The sequence below is a fragment of the Anastrepha ludens genome, chromosome 5 (genome assembly GCF_028408465.1).
Source record: "Anastrepha ludens isolate Willacy chromosome 5, idAnaLude1.1, whole genome shotgun sequence".
NCBI lineage: Eukaryota > Metazoa > Arthropoda > Insecta > Diptera > Tephritidae > Anastrepha > Anastrepha ludens.
In genome coordinates, this window is record NC_071501.1 from 48,098,419 (window position 1) to 48,121,043 (window position 22,625).

A 22,625-nucleotide genomic window follows, 5' to 3' on the forward strand; every position below is an offset into this window, starting at 1 on the left:
CCGTCTTGTTAGAACAAAATATCGTTGATTAATTTTTTGAAAAGAAAAGCATGGCGCTCGTCACTCACCGTAACGGCAGCTCCTTGCTCATTTCGAAGCAAGGTGGACCGATGATGCCGCCAGTGTGCTCTATGTACTTCGCGAATAGATTTATTTTTTCCACAGAGAATTGCGTTGTTCTGGCGTTAAACGATTCAAATCTTACTGAGTAGAAATATCAATAAAATTTGCCATTCTCAGCTGTCAAGCCATAGTTATCGACATCTAATGTTCTCATGCAGCTAAAAAAAAAATACACCCTATACTATTGCAAGGAGTAAGGAGGAGAAGCAGGAAAAAGGAATAGGTAAAGATATAAAGGTAGTAAAGATATATAGCAAGAATAAAAAATGCCGAACGATTACTATTTACCGTCGTGTTAAACTCTTTCTACGGTCGCCGTAGCCGAATGAGTTGGTACGTGACTACCATTCGGAATTCATTCTCGTTGAAACACCAAAATGAAGAAAACAGTTTTTTTCTAATAGCGGTCGCCTCTCGGCAGGCAATGGCGCACCTCCGAGTGTATTTCTGCCAATATCTGCCGTTCGGAGTCGGCTTAAAATTGTAGGTCCCTCCATTTGTGGAAAACATCAAGACGCACACCACCAATAGGAAGAGGAGCTCTGCCAAACACCCGACTACTGATGAAATATGTATTGGACTCGAACTGACCGACCCCAAAAACATATGACCGTCTGATGTATTATATCGAAAGTATACTCAATCCGCACTCTCACTCATTTTTTCATTAAACAGTATTACATTACAGATGCCGACGAGTAAACTGCAAGCCGTCAGGGAAATGTATTATCATTGTCGGCTGTTATCATGATTCAATTATACAAGGTTAAGTAAAGTTTGACAACTGATTTCGGATGCTACTTAATCCATTGATGCAATTTGGAAGCAAGGGAAAAAAGGGAATAAGTTTATCCCCTTTCTGAAAATGTAATAAAAAATTGAAAAAGGTCGTTGTAAGCCATAGAATAATTTTATGTTATTTTATAACTGGTACTTAATTATTTATATTTTTAACTTAACTATTCCCATGGATTTGTGTCATATATATATGTATTTTGACCATGCATCGGATGGGAATCTGTATGTGCCACTTGTAAACCTACACTGAAGTAATAAATAAAACAAATAGTGGAAACTCTTAACAAGGAAAAACCACTTTTATTTCGTCACGTCCGCTAATCATGCATTTGATTTTTTAACGAGATTACCTGCAAAGTTACAAGTATAAAATCTGTGTTAAAAAAGATAAATTTATATATACGCAGAAACACAAGTAGACGCCCAAACAATAAAAGCGTAGCTCCAATTATAATCAAATTGAGCTCTGCTGCAGATCGCTCTCAACTGCTGAAAGCTGTAGCTAAATACTGCAAAGATAAGAGACGAGCACTTTCTCTTAGTGATGTCGGCGTCAGTATTGAAGGGAAGCTATTTATCCACGAATGTCTTGCAAGAAAAAATCGCGAACTAATGCGTTTGGCTATGCAGTATAAAAAGCAAAAGCGTCTAACGTCAGTTTTCTCTGTTCGTGGGCAAGTGTTTGTTAGAGCTCGACCCCAAACTGATGCTGTAATTATAACTGAAAAAACGAGTATAGAGAGCATGGCAACTGCTAATATGTAAAAACAAAAACATTTATGCGTTATATTATTAATGTTATGTCTGCGTTAAATTTATTCTCTTATTTATCATTTATGTTTTTCAAACTCTTTGCTTTGCATTGTAATCATTTTTATTTTAGTATCATTTCTATTTCGTTCATCTCATTGTTACTTTTCATATTCTTGGCTTTACAATGTAATCTTTTTTATTTTGATCTCATTCCTATCTATCTCATTATCCCCTTGCTTTATTTAAACTCCTTCACCGATTTAAATGTAGACCTTCTTTGTGATAATTTTTCTTCCAGGAGTTTGATAGATCGTTTCCAATCATTAGGAATTTCCTTAATCAATGAATATGCTACTCGCTTTGCACCCCACTGTAAACCAAGTCTTTTGGATGTATTTTGCGTCAGTGACAGAGATTACGTCAGTCATATTGGTCAGCTTCCTATGGCTGGAGTTTCCGACCACGAGTTGATATTCTTATCTTACAACATCCAGTTCAACAGACACAATCAAGTAAAGGAGATATTTTTTAGAGACTTTAAGCTTATTCAGCATGATCTCTTAAATAAGGAGGCTGCCGAGCTTAATTGGAATATGTGTCGGTTATTCACAACAGTGGATGAAAAACTGCAACATTTCAATGCTTTAGTCAGCTATCTATTTGATAGGTTTGTTCCGTTGCGTAAAGTTAAATAAAAACTTGTTAGATCACTCATTGTTCCTCATGTATCATACGCTGAGTTAGTATATTGCAGGCTTGATAATAATTCGAAGCAAAAATTGCAAATCGCTTTAAATAATGCAGCGCGTTTCGTGTTTGAAAAAAAAAAAAATCAAATAAATTGAAATTGAAAGATGCGAACGTCTAAGCAAAATGGAATAGGCAAAACAATATTGCCTGCTAACTTTTTCAGCAAAAGTTTTAATTTCTACGCTTTTGAGTACTTTTTCTTTAGAATTTGCTCTGAAATAAAAAGTAGCTTTTCCAAGAGGACAACACGGATTTATTAAGTAGCTTCAAGATGGCTAACACAGGGTGAAATTAGGCTACTTACATCACCTTTAATTATTGCTTCTTGGGCTGTTATCTCATATACCTATGTATGTATTTCTCATATCCACGTGCATACCTGGCAAAAAGTGTAGCTAGTTCAAACAGTAGCTAGTTCTTGTGTCCAAAGATACAAAAAGAGACTAGAAATATTAACATTGTAGTGTTTTGGACCAAGCATTTGAAAGAATCAGCTGATTGGCTGACTTCTCATGGGTCATGATAGCGGTTTGTTTACGAAAAAACTGATTTTGTTGCTGATATAAGAAAAAACTAACCTAACCTCCGTTCATGTTGTCGTCTGAATAACGATGATTGGTCGAGTGTGTGAATATGTGTGAAATGAATGAGGAGAACTCTGCTGCCGAGTCTCCGGTGGCGTGACAGTCGAAATTACTCAAACGAAGTTACTTTTTTATTCAGAATTGAAAAGGACCCTCCAGATGAGTACGATGTAGAGAATAATAAAGTGTCGCCGATCGTGGTACCGCTAGCTTGCTCTTAGCGAATTTCACAGAATCGCTGTGTGTGTGATGTCGTGCTTGTTCGTGTAATTTCTTCTTGAACTCTTGTTCTCATTTTCACAACTCTCTCATGCAACTGCTGCACCAATGTGACGGCACGCACTCTGATTGGCTGAATCTTGTTTCTATCATTCTTGCCAAATGAGATTTCAGATAGGATGACTGTCGTGTAATTTTTTTAATCCGACGTTGGAAGAAATTGTACGTGGCGCAGAATTTAATCGCTCAGGCCGCATTTATTATAAGAGCGTACAATTGTTGGCGTATGCCAATGATGGCAGGCCTTGACAACCCCGCTGTTAGTTCTGCCTTTTCTAAGCTGGATAAAGTATCAAAAGGAATGGGTCTGGTGATGAGCAAGGAAAAGACTAAGTACCTTCGGCTACTAAGCAGTTGGCGCACTTGCGTATAGGCACCCATGTCGCTGTAATGATTTTGAAGTAGTAGCAGACTCCATTTATTTAGGAACCAGCGTTAACACCGATAATAATGTCAACCTTGAAATGCAATATCGGCAAATTTATGCTAATTAGACAATCGAATAGTAAACTCCTCATTCAACGAACCAAACCAACTTCATATACATAAGTCTGCCATCATGTCCGTTGTATTGTATGGGGCGGAGGCTTGGACGATGACAACATTCGATGAGGCGTCCCTGTGAGTGCTTGATATGAAAATACTGCGGAATAACCGGCTTCGTTGGTTAGTCATGTCGTCCGAATGGATACAAATGTTCCAGCTTTGAACACTTCGTTGCGACAAAAGCTGGTGGTAGCAAAGGAAGAGGAATACCTCCTTTGCGTTGGAAAAATCAGGTAAAGAAGGACTTGGCTTCACTTGGTGTGCCCAACTGGCGCCTTTTAACACGAGAAAAAAGCGATTGGCGCCTTCTTAATTTGGCCAAAATTGTTTAAGCAGTTATCGCACAAATCAAGAAGAAGAAGTTTGAAAATGCAGGCCGCAGCACAAGATTACTAAGTATAAATGTAGTAAATCAAAACCTTTAGTGAAATGGATTTATTAATTATATTTTTCATAATCCATGGCGGTCGTCTCGCATACACTCGCAAAATTTTCTCATCTCGACAGCGGATCGTGTAGGATAATACTGGAAAACATAGAGAGCTTTTTTGTGTGGCTATATAAGTGGAACCAAGGGGGCTGTTCTTACCTGGTTTTGCTATGAATACAAACCATGCCACCCTCCAAGCTTTCAGGACATAGCTGTTCCTCGAAACAGTTTTCAAATCAAAGACTCGAAATCAAAACAATGGGTATATTTAGAAACGCATTACAAATGCGCAGTAATTGCAGCGCTGGCAGCACTGCCAATGTGACAAGTGTTGCAATTGATAGATTGGCAGTATTAAAATTTTTCCTGCAAATAATGCGCGACGTTTGATACAAAAATGGCGTTTTCGAACGCGATGCATTTGCAGTACTGCCATATTTGCATTTCTGAACGCATTGCCAACACTGCAAAAGTACGTTGCGCATTATAATGCGTTATTGAATATACCCAATATTCACCTTTTGGAAGACCGTTAGGAGGATGCTATGCACATCCCCTCGTTAGTCGTATTCTTACTGCTCCAATTAGAGTGCGAATAGAGCCAGGAAATAAACGTCTGTCAGTGCCTTGAGTGCTTCTTGGCTGTTTTTAGTTGATTTGCTTTTATCTTTTCGAATCAAGGAATCATCGTGGACTGCTGAAAAGTTATTTCAACTCTGGACGCTTAAAAAGTCTTATTCCTACCAGGAACTTCTCTGTTCTCCCTCCAACGTTCTTTATAGTAAGTATGTTTTGACAGTTTAAAGAAATCCCTCTCCTCATCTTTGGTTACGAATATATCTGTTCCACCATGAGGTCTAATTTTCCGTTTCATTTTCCTTGAATCAGCCTAGTGATCAGAAATTCTGTTGCTGACTCAACATCCCCACTACAAGTGATTCCAGAGCCTTTACTCAGATATTTCTTCAAGAGTTTTTGATAGAAATCCATATTCGAGACGTAATAGTTGCAATTAAAGGTTGCCTTAGCACTCACAATTTGAGATCTGTGTTGCTACTATAAAAAAGAGTTTTGTCCAAAACATTTAGATAAGTAGGACCCATTGCGGCAGGTTTGATTTTTTATTATGATTTCGATCACCGGCGAACAGCCAGCAGAAGGTAACCTCAACTAAATTTAATGAGTAGGCACTTTTCCGAAATAATTTTTGTAAAACGTCACAGTTTTTTATTATTTATTTATATTTGGCGCTTTTTGGATGTCTGACCGAGTTCCTTTTCCTATTTGTGGCGTGCATCTTGGTTTTGTTTACAGTTTTAATACAGAAATACAGGTTTGCCATTGCCTGTCGAGGTGCGACCGCTTTTAGAAAACAAATTTTTCTCAAATCATTTTGTCATAGTAGTCATGCATAATAGTCATGCACGAACGCATTCGGCTACGGCGAACGCCGTAACAGTTTAGTTAATCAAAATGGGGTAAATTTTAACATTATTTCCGAAAAGAAGGATATCTTTCGAAGCTTCTTATTCATTTCTACTGCTAAATGACGCCAATACGTTTTTGAATAAAAAAGCGACGTAGTTTCTAAATTTGTTTATATTTAAGTTCGTGCAAATATACTTTTGTTCCTTATACCTTTAAAGGTATTACATACTTATGTATGTTTTTATCGTCTCCGTAGCTACATGATTGGGCTTTATAGTGATGTCATGTATGCACCCCACAATTGGATGAATGACCGGCCAATTCGATTGTTATTGCATTGTTTACACTCGCCAATAAGGATTTGATAGCAAAAGGAGTATTTCCACGAGTATTTGACACTTGTGTCAAATCAAAAAATCAATATTCCTGCAGTGAACTCAACATAGAATTTCAACACACCATCATGACTTTTACGAAATGCCCTATTGCCTTGTTTGGTTGGTGACTTCCAACCAGTCTTTGACGGTATTATATGCTTGACGGTGGTGACTTTTTAACGGGTGATTTATATTCCAACAAAGAAAATGTAAATAATTGAAAAGTACCAATCTATTGCTATAAAAATGTTATAAACAATGTGAATAAAAGTGAAAAATAATAGTCAAAATCGTTTTCCTCGTATTACCGATTGTTTCGAAAACTGAATCCATCCTAATCAGTTCGTTTTTACGTGCGGCCAATGTCGGTGTTTGCAGCGAGAGTGTTATGAAATAAGGTTTCTTGTTTTTTTTTTTTTGGGTGAGGTAAGGAAAAGTAGTAGGAGAAAACAAATATTCATATTAATTTGAATGAAAAAAGAAAATCATAACGAGGAAAAGCATTTTTTATTTAACATTTCCGTAGAGATTCAGTAATTTTTCTGAGTTTTAGTAGGATATAGTTTCTTTAGTGTGCTAGTCATATGTCTTGCTTTTCGTCTCAAAGACATTGGCAAAGTAACACTTAAAAAGTCGTAATCTCCTTTAAATGCCCATATATGTATATAAATAGTTTACATACATATATACTTATGCATGTGTCTACGTTTCTATTCTGCGTGGTAATCTGCGCAAATTTTTCACAATTTCGGTGTTGCTGCATTAATTACACCATTTCATATGTACGTACATATGTGTGTGTGTTAATGGTTTTCGGTTGTTCTGATATGGGATTTTGAGGAATAATTAAAATCCGTATTGCTGAAATTGTTAAACAAGTCGATATCTTGCGACATATCTGCTTGGAAGAGCGATATACTTTTTTTCATTTATTTCTTATTTTCTATTTATTTCAATTTATTTCTATTTCTATAAACAATGTGCTCGTACAAGTACATTTCTTTGAAAAATTCTATCCGGTTAGAGTAATTTACTTTCTTTTCTGGTTGCCTTTTGTTTCGCTCCTGTAGGTAATTGTCGATTTGAAGTCGATTGCGTATATGCCCCAAGTATTTTACGGGGATTAATTTGGGTAGCGAGTTTAATTTAGGTTTGGTTATCAGCATTCAAAAAAGACGGCCGCCGTAGCCGAATGAGTTGGTGCGTGACTACCATTCGGGAGTGCGTAGGTTCGAATCTCCGTGCATGAAAAAGTAAAATTATAGAACAAGTTTTTCTAATAGCGGTTGCCCCTCGGCAGGCAATGGCAATTCTCCGAGTGTACGAAGGGGGTTCAATAAGTACCCGTGTTAGAAATGGAGACACCATTTAAAAAAAAAAAATTTTTTTTCTTTTGAACGTAGTCCCTTTTTAGAAAGATACACTTCTCCCAAGGTTCCGGCCATTTTTAAACCTCTCGAAAAAATAGGGATGTCGAACTTTCCAAAATACGTCTCTGTCTCGGCGCTGACTTCCTCGTTTGAACTACATTTTTTCCCCGCGAGCCATTTCTTCATGTTAGGGAACAAGAAAAAGTTGCAGGGAGCCAGATCGAATAAAAACGGGGAGTGTTGCAGCGATTCATAACACAATTCACGCAGATTGGCGGCGAACACTCCGGATAATGCTGTTGCGTTATCGTGGTGAAACAGCACTTTTTTCGCCAAATGCGACCGTTCTCCTTCAATTTTTTTATTAAAGCGGACTAATAACTCGCTGTAGTATTGTCCAGTGATCGTTCTTCCTTTTTCTAAAAAATCCATAAGGATGACGACATTCACATCCCAAAAATCATCGCCTTGACTTTTCCGGCCGATGGGACTGTATTCGCCTTCTTTGGAGCAGATTCAACGGGAGAAATCCAGTGTTTTGATTTGCTGCTTAATTTCTGGTGTGTAATGATGAATCCAAGTTTCATCAACGATGACAACTCGACGCAAAAATTCATTCGCATGTCGCTTAAATTGCTCCAAACATTGCTTCGAAGTTAACAGCCGCATTCGCTTGTTGTCCACCGTGAGCAATCGCGGCACTCATCGGACCGAAAATTTTTCCATCGCCAACTTATCATGTGAAATATTAATTGCCGTTCCAGTCGACACACCTGTGGTGTCTGTTATTTCGCGCACTTTCATTCGTTCGATCAACAAGAATCATGTCGTGGACTTTTTGAATGATTTCTTCGGTAACCACCTCTGCCGGGCGTCCGGTCCGCTCCTTATCAAAAACGGATGTTCACCCACGTTTAAATTCGTTGAACCGATATCTAACTGTGGTCATAGATGGCGAAGCGTCCCCATAGACAGAATTCAATTTTGCTTTTATCTCTTCTCATTTTTTCCCATCTGAAAACAAACAATACTCTCACTCACAATGCTCTTTTTCCATCTAAGCGATAATTACGATACACGTCTTACTCGAATAGCTGCCAAATCCTAACTAACCTATCAATCAGTCTGAAATGTATTTTGCGTCGTTTGATAGATGCCAGCACACGATGCCACACCAACTTCCCTTTGTCATCAAACACGGGTACTTATTAAATCGCCCTCGTATTTCTGCCATGAAAAAACTCTTCATAAAAAAACATTTACCGTTCGAAATCGGATTAAAACTGTAGGTCGCTCCATTTGTGGAACAACATCAAGACGCACACCACAAATAGGAGCAGCAGCTCGGCCAAACACCTAACAAAAGTGTACGCGCCAATTATTTATTAATTTTATTTTATTGTATTGACTGTCAGTCCTAGTTTTTCAGCAAAGGCCCTTTTGTAGCTGCAGTAGGAATGCCAGAAATGTTATTTATTGCCCGCTTTTTCTAACTCCTAAAACGTTGTCGAAAACATGCATCAGATTTACAAGTATATTACCAAAACGCAAGCGATGACCTTCGTTCTCTTTGCCTTGAAAGTTGTCCGGGCTTCATTCCCCATCAGAGTCATGATTTAGAATGAGGCCTTGTGGGATGCTCATGGTAATAACTGCTCATAAATATTAATATCTTTATTGTTTTAAGATAAACAGGCTATAATACTTCGCATTTCTCAAGTATTGGAATGCATATATGTATATGTATAACATCTGATGCTCGTCAGATGCGCCACCATGCTTTAAATTGGGTCTTATAATTTACTAGCAAGCGCCAAACGGACCTATTTATTTCTATGGTTGATATCTGTGTTTGAGTTTGCTATTGTTAAATTTGGTCTAAAAAGAAATTTTCGAATCGGGTATGCTTAATATGACGTCCTCGGAGTTTCCTTGGAGAGCTGGTGTCAGGATTCCGTTCTGGCAATTTATATATTTACATTTTTTGCCAGAGACATACTGAGCAGAATGATTTAAATGGTGATAACTCACCGCTCTTTTAAGGTGTACTGCCTTTCAGTGCTAGTTTTCCCAACAATTTCGACTTTTATCAATTCTAGATTCTAGGATGAAACTCTAGCAAATCTTCCCCAATCTTCATTTTGTGATCCAAAAGCTAACCGTTTATCGATCGTAGTTGTAGCGGAAGTTTTATTTTGAATTTTAAATATAATTGCGAATCGAAATGTTTGGTAGAGCATAAAGCATATACATACATACATATGAATATTAAAAATAATAAGAACGGGAAACATAAAAGTGAAGTACCATAAAAGGTTATGAACAAAAGTTTTGAAAACCTATTACAAAACAGCGGCGACGGCGGCGACATGTCCTCCGAACGTCAGTCGTCAGAGGATGTACATGAATCCACAGAGGATGCAGGCTTGGATGTTGGTGATGATTTTAACGATGACAACAACTTCGAATCGAATCTCCGGAGGCGCAAAGGCAAAATTATATCCTGCGCCAAGGAAACGATTGAAAATGGTAAGTAAATACCGTTATTTATTTATATATTTTAACTTTTTTACTAACGCTATTACAAAACAAGAACAATAAAGCCCAATTAATTTTTACTCAAACGTGCGCGGCTATATAAAATTCGGCACTGCGCACGCATATGTAGATATGTACATAATAAATTGTTACTACCCAATAAACATTTTGCTTGGTTAGCAATTCGAAAATGATTGTATCACGTTTTCAAGTCTCACCTTGAAAATGAACGAGGAAAACCTTGGTCTTCGATTCGAGAACTAGACCACAAAATACAACCTTCCAATAATTTTCAAATATTTAACGGAGCTCAATTTTCACTAGATAATATGTCCATGTAGGTATATAAGTATGTATACACTTATGGTCATTAAAATAGGTTCCCCCACGTTCAAACGGAAAATGTAAGTTTTTTAAATTAATAATAAAAGGTATTCAATTGCATGCGGCTTTTATTTCATAGATTAATATAACAAATATAAATAATAATTAAAAGCTCGTTTAAAACATAAACTAGTGACAATGGGATCAAAAAGGATGTATTCATGTGGCCATTAAAATAGGTACGAAATAGAAATACAATAAAATACAATAGGATACAAAAAGAACTTAGTGATTTTATTAAAGATGCAGTTTGAATTATTGAAGTTTAATCAACGGCAGCCGCCGTAGCTGAATGGGTTGGTGCGTGATTACCATTCGGAATTCACAGAGAAAACGTTGGTTTGAATCTCAGTGAAACACCAAAATTAAGAAAAACATTTTTCTAATAGCGGTCGCCCCTCGGCAGGCAATGGCAAACCTCCGAGTGTATTTCTGCCATGAAAAAGCTGCTCATAAAAAATATCTGCCGTTCGGAGTCGGCTTGAAACTGTAGGAAACTGTATATATATATACAATATATATATATATATAATCAATAACTACTGTATCATAGAATTGATAATCCTACGGCACGTATCTATGAGTGGAATACCATAGTTCTCTGATTTTTTGTCATAAATCCTTCTTATTTTTGAATGCCCCTTCCCGATTCGCTTCTTTAAATATCCCCAAAGGTTTTTAATGGGGATTAGGATGGCTAACTGATTTGACCAATCCATAACATTAACATTATTTTGTCAAAACTATTCACATACAAACATTGAGTAGTGTTTTGGATCATTATCTTGCGTAAAGAGCCACCGAAGTGGGGCATTCTCCTCAGTAAATGGAAAAGCATACCAAGAGAAGCCTCCCCAAATCATTATGTTGCCACTAACGTGTTTCACTGTTTTTTGTTTTGTTTTTTTTTGTGAGCAGGGGTGAGAACTGTTGTCCGATAGGCCATTTCGCATTTTTTCAAATAAATTTATCATTTCCAAATAAATTTATTTTAGCTTCATCGCTCCAAAGTATGTTATACCATTTTTTCATACTCTCTGCTTCACACCCTGACATGTGCTCTTGAGCACAACTTTTCCTTTTTCTTAAATTTTCTTGTTTCAACAGAGAAACTTTACGAGCTGTTCTGCCTGTTAGGTTCTTGTTGTACATATGTACAATCGACGCCGTACAGTCGTCGCTTATACTACATTTTTGATTTCAGCTGCAATGGCCTTTGATGACTTAAAACTATCCCTCGTGGCAAGAGTTACAACTAAATTATCAATAGCACAAGTTATTTTCTTTTTGCCACCACGTCCGTTTGTGGATTTTTTGGGCTTTTGGGCAGTTATGACTTTCAAAAAAATCGATTTTTTTTATTGCATTTTTGTAATGTACATATATTCAAAAGTATACGCACGAAATTTGAAGTAGATCTAAGCAATACTTTCGGAGTTATACCTAAATACGTAGAGATGCCTCGGCACGTTTTAAGGCACGTTCAACCGGTATTGAAACTTTAAACGTGTTTTTTTCAAAACGGCATTTTTCAAGTCGGTGTACACGATATCTCGAAAACGGCTTGTTTGATGGGTCAACCGTTTTAACTCAATCTTTAAAGATACATTTTCTAGTAATTAATCGTTCCTTTTGTAAATCTGATACTTATTTTCCATTTTATAATCAATTTACGGCCAAATTTTAACGTAAAAATCGAAATCATTTCTTTTAAAAGCTGCCATTTTGTGAAAATTCACTATTTTGATTAGCCGAACGATTAATTACTAGATAATCTATAGTATTAACAAAATTTGTTCGGTTTTTTGATTTCAGATAATCCAATCCTGAGTTACGATGTACACCGTAAATCGTCTTTTTTTAAAGGAGGTTCCAGAAATCGCCTGCAGCGCGCTCTATAATCAACATTTTCATAAATAAAAAATTTTGTCACGTTCTTGAAGGATGCTTTTATAACCGCCAAAAATTTTCAAATTAAAATATTCTGAAGTTTCTTCAGGATAAATCCTTGACAACCCGTCTTTTATTTGCTTCATAACTGCGTATAACCCCTTAAGTGCATTAATATACGGCACTTTTCCTGTTCTTACTGAAAACCATAGTATTTATTTATTTATTTTTATCCAACCCATTTTGAATGATATGTACGATAAACGTTAGAAAATTATAGCTGGATGTAAGTTCGTTCTCAGTTCGGTACGACAATGACAATTTTCGAACATTCGCCACAATGATTATTGGGTTGGGTATTGGTGTACTCGTATACATATGTATATTTTCAACTAAGTAAATTTGCATAAGCCCAATCAATTAGTTTGCGTGCTAACCATAAATTTGGAGTGTGCTACTTTTATTGTAGTTTTAATTAAATATTTCTGTTAGACATTTAGTTTACCAGGAAGCATTATTGTTTCTATGGTTTAAAGAGGGTATTCGTAAAAATATGCGAGCATAATCCGTCCTATAAGTTAAATGTATATGTATTCCTTATACCATATATATATGCATGCAAGTGTGTAGTGAGAGACATTAGTTTAAACAGAAAGCGCATCTACCGTTTCTTTTCATCAAAAGTTACCAAATGACTTGAAAATACTGTTGTAAGAAGCTGACAAATATAAGCGTTAGGATTGAAAAATCCTGCAGAATTTTTTGAAAAAAGACAATCGGCGCAATTGCAGAATACGAAATAAGACACAACCCTTGTAACAAAGGGGAGTACGGATTCGTTAAAAATATTAAGAAATAGGACTAATCGGCATGCGGCCCAGAATAAAATCTAATTGAAAATTTGTGGGGAGTAATTGCAAAAGACATCGAACAAATATTCTAAAAAAATATCAGATTCAGTGTCTAGTCGCACATTCGTTTTTATTAAAAAATAATCAATTACTCTAAGTTTTAGCTGAAACCAAAAATCAGATGAAAGAAATATAGAAAACACAAAAACTAAATTGGATTGTGTAAAGCAAAGATAAAATACAAAATTGTCACATATAGTGGAAGACTTTTATTTTAATTTTTATTGGGAAAACTGGAATGCGTTTATATATAGGAATGGCTATGACTATGTGATGACATAAATTTATATTGTTTGGTAGATATATGTTATAAAGGGTGATAAATTTAGAAGTATCTGATTTTAAATTGAAGTAAAATTGATTGGGCAATCTTTATAATTTTTGTGTAGAACCATTCATGGCATTCATTTTTTTAAAGATAATCACTTTCAAATGTTGGCCGCAAATGCGCCGTAATTCGACCATCCGTAAACACCAATTTTGAATGACTCGCTTGGAGGTCTTCGGTCGGTATCTCATGATAATGTTGACTTCCAATGCCTCAATCGAAACTGGTTTATCCACAAACAATTTAGGCTTTACATACTCCCACAAATAAAAAACAAATAAAAGACCAAAGGTGTGATATCACACGATCTTGGTGGCCAATCCACTGGTCCGAGACGAGAGATAAATTGCTTCGAAACGACGACGCCAAATCCCATTAAGGTTCTATTTGTTGGAACTAAATTTGTGGAGATCACGAGTTTCTATTTCCGACATCCAAAAGTCGTTTATCAATTTTGCTTATTGACGTAGCCGGTAAGCCAAAAATGGGCCTCATCGCTGAGGACTATAAATTGGCCTGATCGCGCGATGAACACTTTTCACAGAGCGTCGATTTTCGTAATACAATTGTACGATTTGTAAACGTTGCTGAGGTGTAAGTCTTTCCATGAAGAAATGCCAATGAATACTTTATTTATGTGTGATCTGTCAAAAAAACTCTATTGGAAAAAGTATCTCCAATCTGATCACCCTTTATGTTATAAACTAATTGAGGATTCAGTTTGAAAATTATGGCAATAAGAAGCGCACAGAGCGTGCTTCGAAAGTTTTTGCAACCAAAAAATGTGTTGCGCTCAAAAAAATGTCTGTCACTGGAGTTTCTTCATCTAAAGTAGTAAGCAGAATGTACGTAAATTGCCATCGTAGTACCCTAAGAAAGTGGGCAGCATCTTCGGGAAACCTTAAAAATAAAATAAAAAATTTCTAAGCGTTACCATTGGAAACATAGGTTGGATCATGAATTTCATCTTCAGTTGCACGACTTGAAGGTAAAGCAAGGGCGTCTTTTGCAGCGTCATTTGCCTGATTTGAGGTACGCTGACGTGAGCGTGTTGCATGTACAATTGCGTACTTTACGGTATGTTTCGGCGCCATATTTTAGTCAAGTAAAAGAAGCAATCAGGAGGATGGTTCCATGTGTAGAAGTCCACGCAAGTGGGGAAAGTTACTGATCGCCATTCACTTGGGAGTGGCCAGGACGATTCTTCTACATATGGTTCAAGCAGCTCACAACGGCCGGGATTAGCCCACGTATCCTCTGGGTAGCTTCCGAACACCCGTTCGGGAGTGAGCTAAAGTGAGAAGGCGAAACATTCCAGGATAGCTGGTTGTGCGTTGGGTTTGGGACCCGCCACTTAAAAATCGCCCCCAATGAAAACTTTAAAAAAGCCTCGGATGAGACCTCCCTATACTGATGACGACCCCTGCAAACGAACTAAGGACTATGATTTGAGGGCATGCACCTGGAATGTCCGGTCCCTTAATGGGGAGGGTGCCTCTGCCCGGCTGGTTGATGTCCTCGTGAGAGTAAAGGCTGACATCACTGCCATCCAAGAGATGCGATGGACGGGGCAAGGAAAGAAAACCATAGGACCTTGCGACGTCTACTACAGCTGCCATGTAAAGGAGCGCAAATTCGGTGTCGGATTTGTTGTGGGAGAGAGACTTCGTCGCCAAGTACTGTCGTTCACTCCGGTGGACGAGCGTCTCGCAACAATCCGCATCAAAGCCCGTTTTTTTAACATATCGCTAATTTGCGCCCACGCCCCGACGGAAGAGAAGGACGATGCGACCAAAGATTCTTTCTATGAGCGCCTGGAACGTTCCTATGAGCGCTGCCCCCGCCACGACATAAAAATCGTGCTTGGCGACTTCAACGCCAGGGTGGGCAAGGAGGGAATTTTTGGTCCCACAGTCGGAAAATTCAGCCTACAGAACGAAACATCCGGTAACGGACAGAGGCTGATCGACTTCGCCGGGGCCCGAAACATGGTAGTCTGCAGCACCAGATTCCAGCATAAAAAGATACACCAAGCTACCTGGCTGTCCCCTGATCGAAAAACGCGAAACCAGATCGATCATGTTGTGATAGATGGAAGACACGCTTCTAGTGTATTAGATGTACGTACGATCCGAGGACCCAACATTGACTCGGATCACTACCTTGTTGCAGCCAAACTGCGCACGCGCCTCTGTGCAGCAAAAAACGTGCATCTACCTACGCAAAGAATGTTCGACCTCGAAAAGCTGCAATCACAACAGACAGCCAGAAGATTCGCCACTCGACTCTCACTCCTGCTCTCGGAGAGTACTGCCCAACAAACCGGCATCCACGAACAATGGAGCAACATTTCTCGTTCTCTACGTACCGCCGCCGAAGAAGAAATCGGATTCCGGCGAGCCCGAAAAAACAATTGGTACGACGAGGAATGTCATGCTGCCGCAGAAAGAAAGGATGCCGCCTATAGAGCCACGCTGCGATCGGGCGCAACGCGAGCCATGTGGGATCGCTACAGAGAGCTGAAAAAGGAAGAGAGACGTATTATCCGACAGAAGAAACGAGAGGCCGAAATACGTGAGTGCGAAGAGCTTGAGATGCTGGCCAACAGGAAGAACGCCCGAAAATTCTACCAGAAAGTTCGGCGGCTTACAGAAGGTTTTAAGACCGGGGCGTTTTCCTGTAAGAACAAAGACGGCGAACTGGTGACCGACGTACAGAGCAATCTTAAATTATGGAGGGAACACTTCTCGAACCTATTAAACAGTGACAGCTGCGCATGTCACCGAGAAAGTGAAGATCCCGATACCCCAATCGTTGACGACGGAATTGTCGTTCCGCTACCCGATCATGACGAGGTGAGAATAGCGATAACGCGGCTAAAGAACAACAAAGCCGCGGGCGCCGACGGACTGCCGGCTGAGCTATTCAAACATGGCGGCGAGGAGCTGGTAAGGTGCATGCATCAGCTCCTATGCAAAATATGGTCGGATGAAAGCATGCCTGCCGATTGGAATTTAAGTGTGCTCTGCCCAATCCATAAGAAGGGCGATCCTGCAATTTGTGCCAATTACCGTGGGATTAGTCTTCTAAATATCGCCTATAAGGTTCTAGGGAGCGTATTGTGTGAAAGGCTGAAGCCCACCGTCAACCAACTGATTGGACCTTATCAGTGTGGCTTCAGACCTGGAAAGTCTACCATCGACCAAATATTCTCAATACGCCAAATCTTGGAAAAGACCCATGAAAGGAGAATCGACACACACCATCTTTTCGTCGACTTCAAAGCTGCATTCGACAGTACGGAAAGGAGTTACCTGTATGCCGCGATGTCTGAATTTGGTATCCCCGCAAAACTAATACGGCTATGTAAGATGACGTTGCTCAACACCAACAGCGCCGTCAGAATTGGAAAGGACCTCTCCGAGCCATTTGATACCAAACGAGGTTTCAGACAGGGTGACTCCTTGTCGTGTGACTTCTTTAACCTGATGTTGGAGAGCATCGTGCGAGCCGCAGAACTTAATCGCTCAGGCACATTTTTTTATAAGAGCGTAGAATTGCTGGCGTATGCCGATGATATTGATATCATCGGCCTTAACAACCGCGCTGTTAGTTCTGCCTTCTCCAAACTGGATAAAGAGGCAAAGCGAATGGGTCTGGTGGTGAACGAGGACAAAACGAAGTACCTCCTGTCTTCAAACAAACAGTCGGCGCACTCGCGTATCGGCACCCACGTCACTGTTGACAGTTATAATTTTGAGGTTGTAAAAGACTTCGTCTATTTAGGAACCAGCATTAACACCGATAACAATGTCAGCCTTGAAATCCAACGTAGAATCTCTCTTGCCAACAAGTGCTACTTTGGACTAAGTAGGCAATTGAGTAGTAAAGTCCTCTCTCGACGAACAAAACTAACACTCTACAAGACTCTCATCATGCCCGTCCTAACGTATGGCGCAGAAGCTTGGACGATGACAACATCCGATGAAGCGACGCTTGGAGTGTTCGAGAGAAAGATTCTGCGTAAGATTTTTGGACCTTTGCACGTTGGCAACAGGGAATATCGCAGACGATGGAACGATGAGCTGTATGAGCTTTACGACGACATAGACATAGCGCAGCGAATAAAGATCCAGCGGCTACGTTGGCTGGGTCATGTCGTCCGAATGGATACAAACGCTCCGGCTTTGAAAGTATTCGATGCGGTACCAGCTGGTGGTAGCAGAGGAAGAGGGCGGCCTCCTCTGCGTTGGAAAGATCAGGTGGAGAAGGACTTGGCTTCACTTGGTGTGTCCAACTGGCGCCGGTTAGCACGAGAAAGAAACGACTGGCGCGCTTTGTTAAACTCGGCCAAAATCGCGTAAGCGGTTATAGCTCCAATTAAGAAGAAGAAGAAAAGAAGCAATCAGATACGTGGTCTACAGAATCCGTGTGGCAAAAACATTGTCAATCAGTATTATGATTTCTTACAAAATAAGTTTCACCTTAAAAACATGCAACTCTCCAAGTCATGCCTTTAGCTGCTGTAGTTATAGAGAATTTTTTTATTAAACACCATTTTAATTCTGTTATAGTCAACTTAAAATGCATTTTATCAGAAACACAGTGTTTTAACTGTAAAATGAGGAGGTTCTAGGTTAATGTTTTGCTGTCAAAGTTGTGAAAAATTTAAAGTAATTGACATGACTTTAGGTTAGGTTGACCTGGCTGGCGAAAGCCATCACATAGACCTATTGGTCCTAAGTGGTACCAGATGGAGCTTGACCATTTTACGTGTCCTTGTAGTAGGCTTTTTGTAATAAGCCTGCGTCTTTTGCGAATCTAAGTAAGCTTTGAAGCTCTAACCCCGAGAGGGCAAGAACATAGAAGGTGTTCAAGAGTTCCCCTCTCCTCTAGTTCATTGCAAAATCTACAGCTATCATCGTTTGTAATTCCCACCTTGCATGCGTGTGCCGCTAACAAATTGTGGCATGTCAGTATACCTACGATGGTTCTGCTTTCCTTTCTAAACAGGGCTAGTACGAATCTGATTAGATTATTCCCCCTCCTCTCTATCTGCATTTTCATGTCCGCAGCGATGTCATTGCAGCAGTTTTGGCAATCTTATCTGCAATTTTGTTTCCTGCAATGCCCTTATGTCCGGGTACCCAATAGATGTGTAACCGACTGTCTGCGGCTAATCTCTCTTTGGCTTCCCTGGTCCCAAAAACGTTTTTAGGTGAAATTTCATATAAGTTTATTGCTTTTATTGCCGCTTGACTGTCAACATACATTTATGTTGTTGTTGCTCGACGTCCTTGCTAGTGCTATTTGTGGAGCTTTTCCTACCGCAAAGGTAGGATTGGGGATAGGTTTCACACCTCTTTTCGTTGTGAATTATAAAAAAGACACTATTATGAAGGCCCCCGGAAAGTACTTGGAAAATTGCAGCTAAACGACAAACTACTGTATATACACACATAGCTAAGGCGCATTCATTCAAGGTGGTGACACTAGACCAACAGCAACATTTTGTACGTTTGATTGTCACGGCAAAGTTGTAGCAAAATAGAAAACCAAAAATGAATTCGCCTTCTTTCATTCTGTGCTGAAAGTCACATGGACACGGCGAAAGAAAAAAAACACCCAAGGCGAGTTGAGTACCATAGGTGTTGCCTTTCCAAAATACTTACTTTATTTTTTCGCAAGCCTGACGTCAGTTCCCTTTCCAATCCCAAATCAACAAAAGGAGAAGAATGGCTTGGTAATATTGTGATTTGTGAGACATAAACTAAACCGACTAATGAAAACGAAATGCCGTGTGTTAAATTGTGAAAGCACAAATTAATATTATATAAAGCCTCCAAATGCTGTTTGTTTGCCTTTTTATGCGGAAGATGCCGTGGCAAGAAAGTATGTATGTATGTGTGCGTATAATTTCTTGTGTTTGGTTGTTTCTATTGCTTTCGTCTACTCTTCACATATACATAAGTAATTCCCCTTCCTTTTGCTTGTTTATGCATGGGGTCTTACGACACAGCGAATTCGGAAGGCGTGACCATGTACTCTATCATTTTTGAACATCACCTTTAATAGATTGGCCTTGCACAAAACCGAGGCTCATCCATACCAGGTGACAGCACTAGAATAGCTAATTTCTTTTGTTTATTGCGATTTAGTCGTTTCAGTGTCAAAATGAACCGATTTTTTGTTGTTGTTTCGCATGACTGCTTACATTTTCATAGAAATTTTAATAACCAAAGCAACGAATTGCAAAAACAAAATACGTGTAAAAAAATATGCAAATTTGGGTTTCGCACTACTGCTATCACTTTTATGGATTCGTCTTGAATCAAATGAAACGTCCAAATGCTATATATCATAGTACATAAATAAAGCAAAACAAAATAGAGCAATTGTAAGTAAGTGTCAAATATAACTAATTTCGTCTTTTTGCAGGACGGATACAACAGAATAGATCAATTGTCAAAATTTTAAAAACTGATTTTAAGTTAGAATTTGGTTTAACTTTGGACTCTGATTACGAGTCACTAAGTTTTATTAGGTCAACTATTTGGGGAATCCACTCACTTGGATTTTTACGGTTATATTTATATTAAGATGTTATTATTATTGTAAGCACTGGCCACTGTCAGATATACCACCAGTTGTCGGAGCGGTGCACATTGTTCTCGATGCCGGTGGACAATCGGGTGCCTGTTGTTGGCTTCGGTAGGAAGTATGCTGTTTTGATCCCAGATAGAGATCAATGGTTAAGTCCAGAGAACCTATTAATGGAATATCAGCACACTTTCTACACCGACGGATCCAAAACCAGTGATAGAAGCGGATCTGGATGGTACTTAGTACTCCGACGACACTAAGTACTCCTATGCCACAGGACTGATGGCCACGGTATTCCTTACGGAAGTCTATGCCATCTTGAATGTGGCGTATTGGCTAATTAAGAAAAAGTGGAGGGGCAACAATAGTGGAATTTGTAGTGACAGTCAAGCTGCACTGAAAGCTCTTGCTAACCCACGCTGCTCTTCGAAGTTAGCCGGTGAATGTAAGACAAAATTGAACAGTGTTGCAAAAGACAACAAAGTTAGTCTTATTTGGGTGCCTGGACATTGTGGTATTACAGAGAACGAGTTAGCTTATAAATTGACAAATGAAGGCTCTGCAAGTATGCCACTAGGCCCTCAACCCTTTCTAGGTGTCAATTCCGCATCGATTCAACTATGGATTGAGGACTTCATGAGGTCTACCGACAGAGGTCGTTGGTCTGAGTGGAACTCGCGCAGAGTAGCCAAGTGCTTTGTAAAAGAACCAAGACAGGAAAACAGCGACCCTTCTCCTCAAACTCTGCAGAAAGGACCTGAGAGTACTGGTGGGTGTAATCACTGGGCACAACGTCTGTGGTCAGTATATGGCTACCATGGGGGTCGTAGACAGCCCGATATGCCTATCCTGTCTTGAGAATGACGACACTGCAGAGCATTTGCTCTGCAGCTGTCCCGCAATTTCTAGAATCAGACTTAGGATATTGGATTGCGATATACTGAGTATGGACAAAGTTCATACTCTTCCTCTTCCGGATCTCTTAAAATTCATCAATGAATCCAAGAGATTTATGGAACAAATTTTAATTTATCCGCTTTACCATCCACTTTTTATCTTTCCTATATCTATTCTTTCTACTTATATCTATCCGGGTGTAGTACAATGGTCTACTGATTGAGTGCTTGGACTTGCCCAACCCCCCACAAATCTAATCTAATCTTCTGTGGTACAAGAAAAAAAGGTTGTTCAAAATACTTTCTCAGTAGAATAGATTCGTGAGGTAACAAAAAGGCAAAATCAAAATCATTGGGTTAAAAATAAATGATTCCCAACCATGATGAGTTGAGTGTACAAACGGATTAACAGTAGATACGAAATTTTTTTAGATGATGGTTTAAAACGTTAACATCGCGAAATGCGAATTTTATTGGATGACACTGGATTCAGTAGTGGTACCAGTTTTTTCAAAGAGCGGTAGATGATGTATTTTGCCTATGTATAAGACATCTGAAAACATTGAAATTAATTCTCAAAATTACAAATTCTAAAATTTACTGCAGGATATGATAAAAGACGCTACTTTCTACAACATTTAACAAAAATATTGAAGGTTAAACAGTACAAATTTAAAATTTTATAGATTACCTTTTACCTACACATTTCTAATAATGCCAAAAGTGGAAATTACCCTGCACCGCTAGACGTAAAGCAATTTAAAATGTTTTTTTCATATCCTATGCGATGTCTGTCGATCGCTGTAAAAGAAATGATTTTTTCAGTACTTATTTTTTGTTTTTGTTTACGGCCTAGATATCCCACTGTGCGTCAGTGGGTTTACATTACATGAGATGCATATGTGTATATGTGTGTATAGGTATATGGTGTGGTGGCACATTTTAAGAACGAAGTTTCGTGTATTTTGACAAACCCCACTACGAAAAGAAATTTTCACGAAACTACGTCAGCATTATCGATTTTTGAAAATTGAAAATAGTAAAGTTGAATGAAATGTTATCATTCATACTGCAATGCTCTTCTCGTAAGCGTGCGTCATATACAATATTTTGAGAACAAAAACGTATGCACATATTTATCAACTTCGTATTGCTTTCCAAAATATTCTACATGGTTTCAATGAATGGCAATCGACCGTTATTAGCCGCCTTAAATTGTAGGCTCCTCAAAAGTAAGAGGTCTGGAGGGAAAGAAGGAATGTTAAGGATGAAACACCGCAGGATGACTATTTACGGCTTTGGGAACCACTTCGCGCTGATGATGAAATTCTCTGTTTTGTCTGCATTAACTAAACAGTCAGAGCTAAGATACACAAAATTAAGCTTTGATGAGGAGGAGCCTCAACATTCAAGCTGCTGCCGCAAAGGGCACTCGGCAAGAATATCTATTGCACAATTTTTGGTTAGTATCAGCTAAAAGTAGTACCACAGCTAAATGTTCAGGTTTTGGTAGCTTTAGGAATTCCCTTGAGACCCTTGATATAATAGGTAGCCACCCCAACAAATTGCATGTTCTTCTTGCATGGAAAAGCACTTCTCGGATCCCTGCAATGTCTCTGTGACCAGGGACTCATATG

At 38.9% G+C, this 22,625-nt stretch overlaps 1 protein-coding gene across 3 annotated transcripts in view; it reads left to right on the top strand.

The window, feature by feature from the left end:
- The first annotated feature begins 9,684 nt into the window (after window positions 1-9,684).
- LOC128863716 (uncharacterized) overlaps window positions 9,685-22,625 on the top strand; it is a 68,200-nt gene continuing 55,259 nt past the window's right edge. For all 3 annotated transcript variants that reach the window (XM_054103022.1, XM_054103020.1, XM_054103021.1), the window contains exon 1: window positions 9,685-9,967. In XM_054103022.1, the coding sequence (XP_053958997.1) occupies window positions 9,757-9,967 (211 nt within the window). In that variant the 5' untranslated portion in view covers window positions 9,685-9,756. The remainder of the gene's footprint in view (window positions 9,968-22,625) is intronic.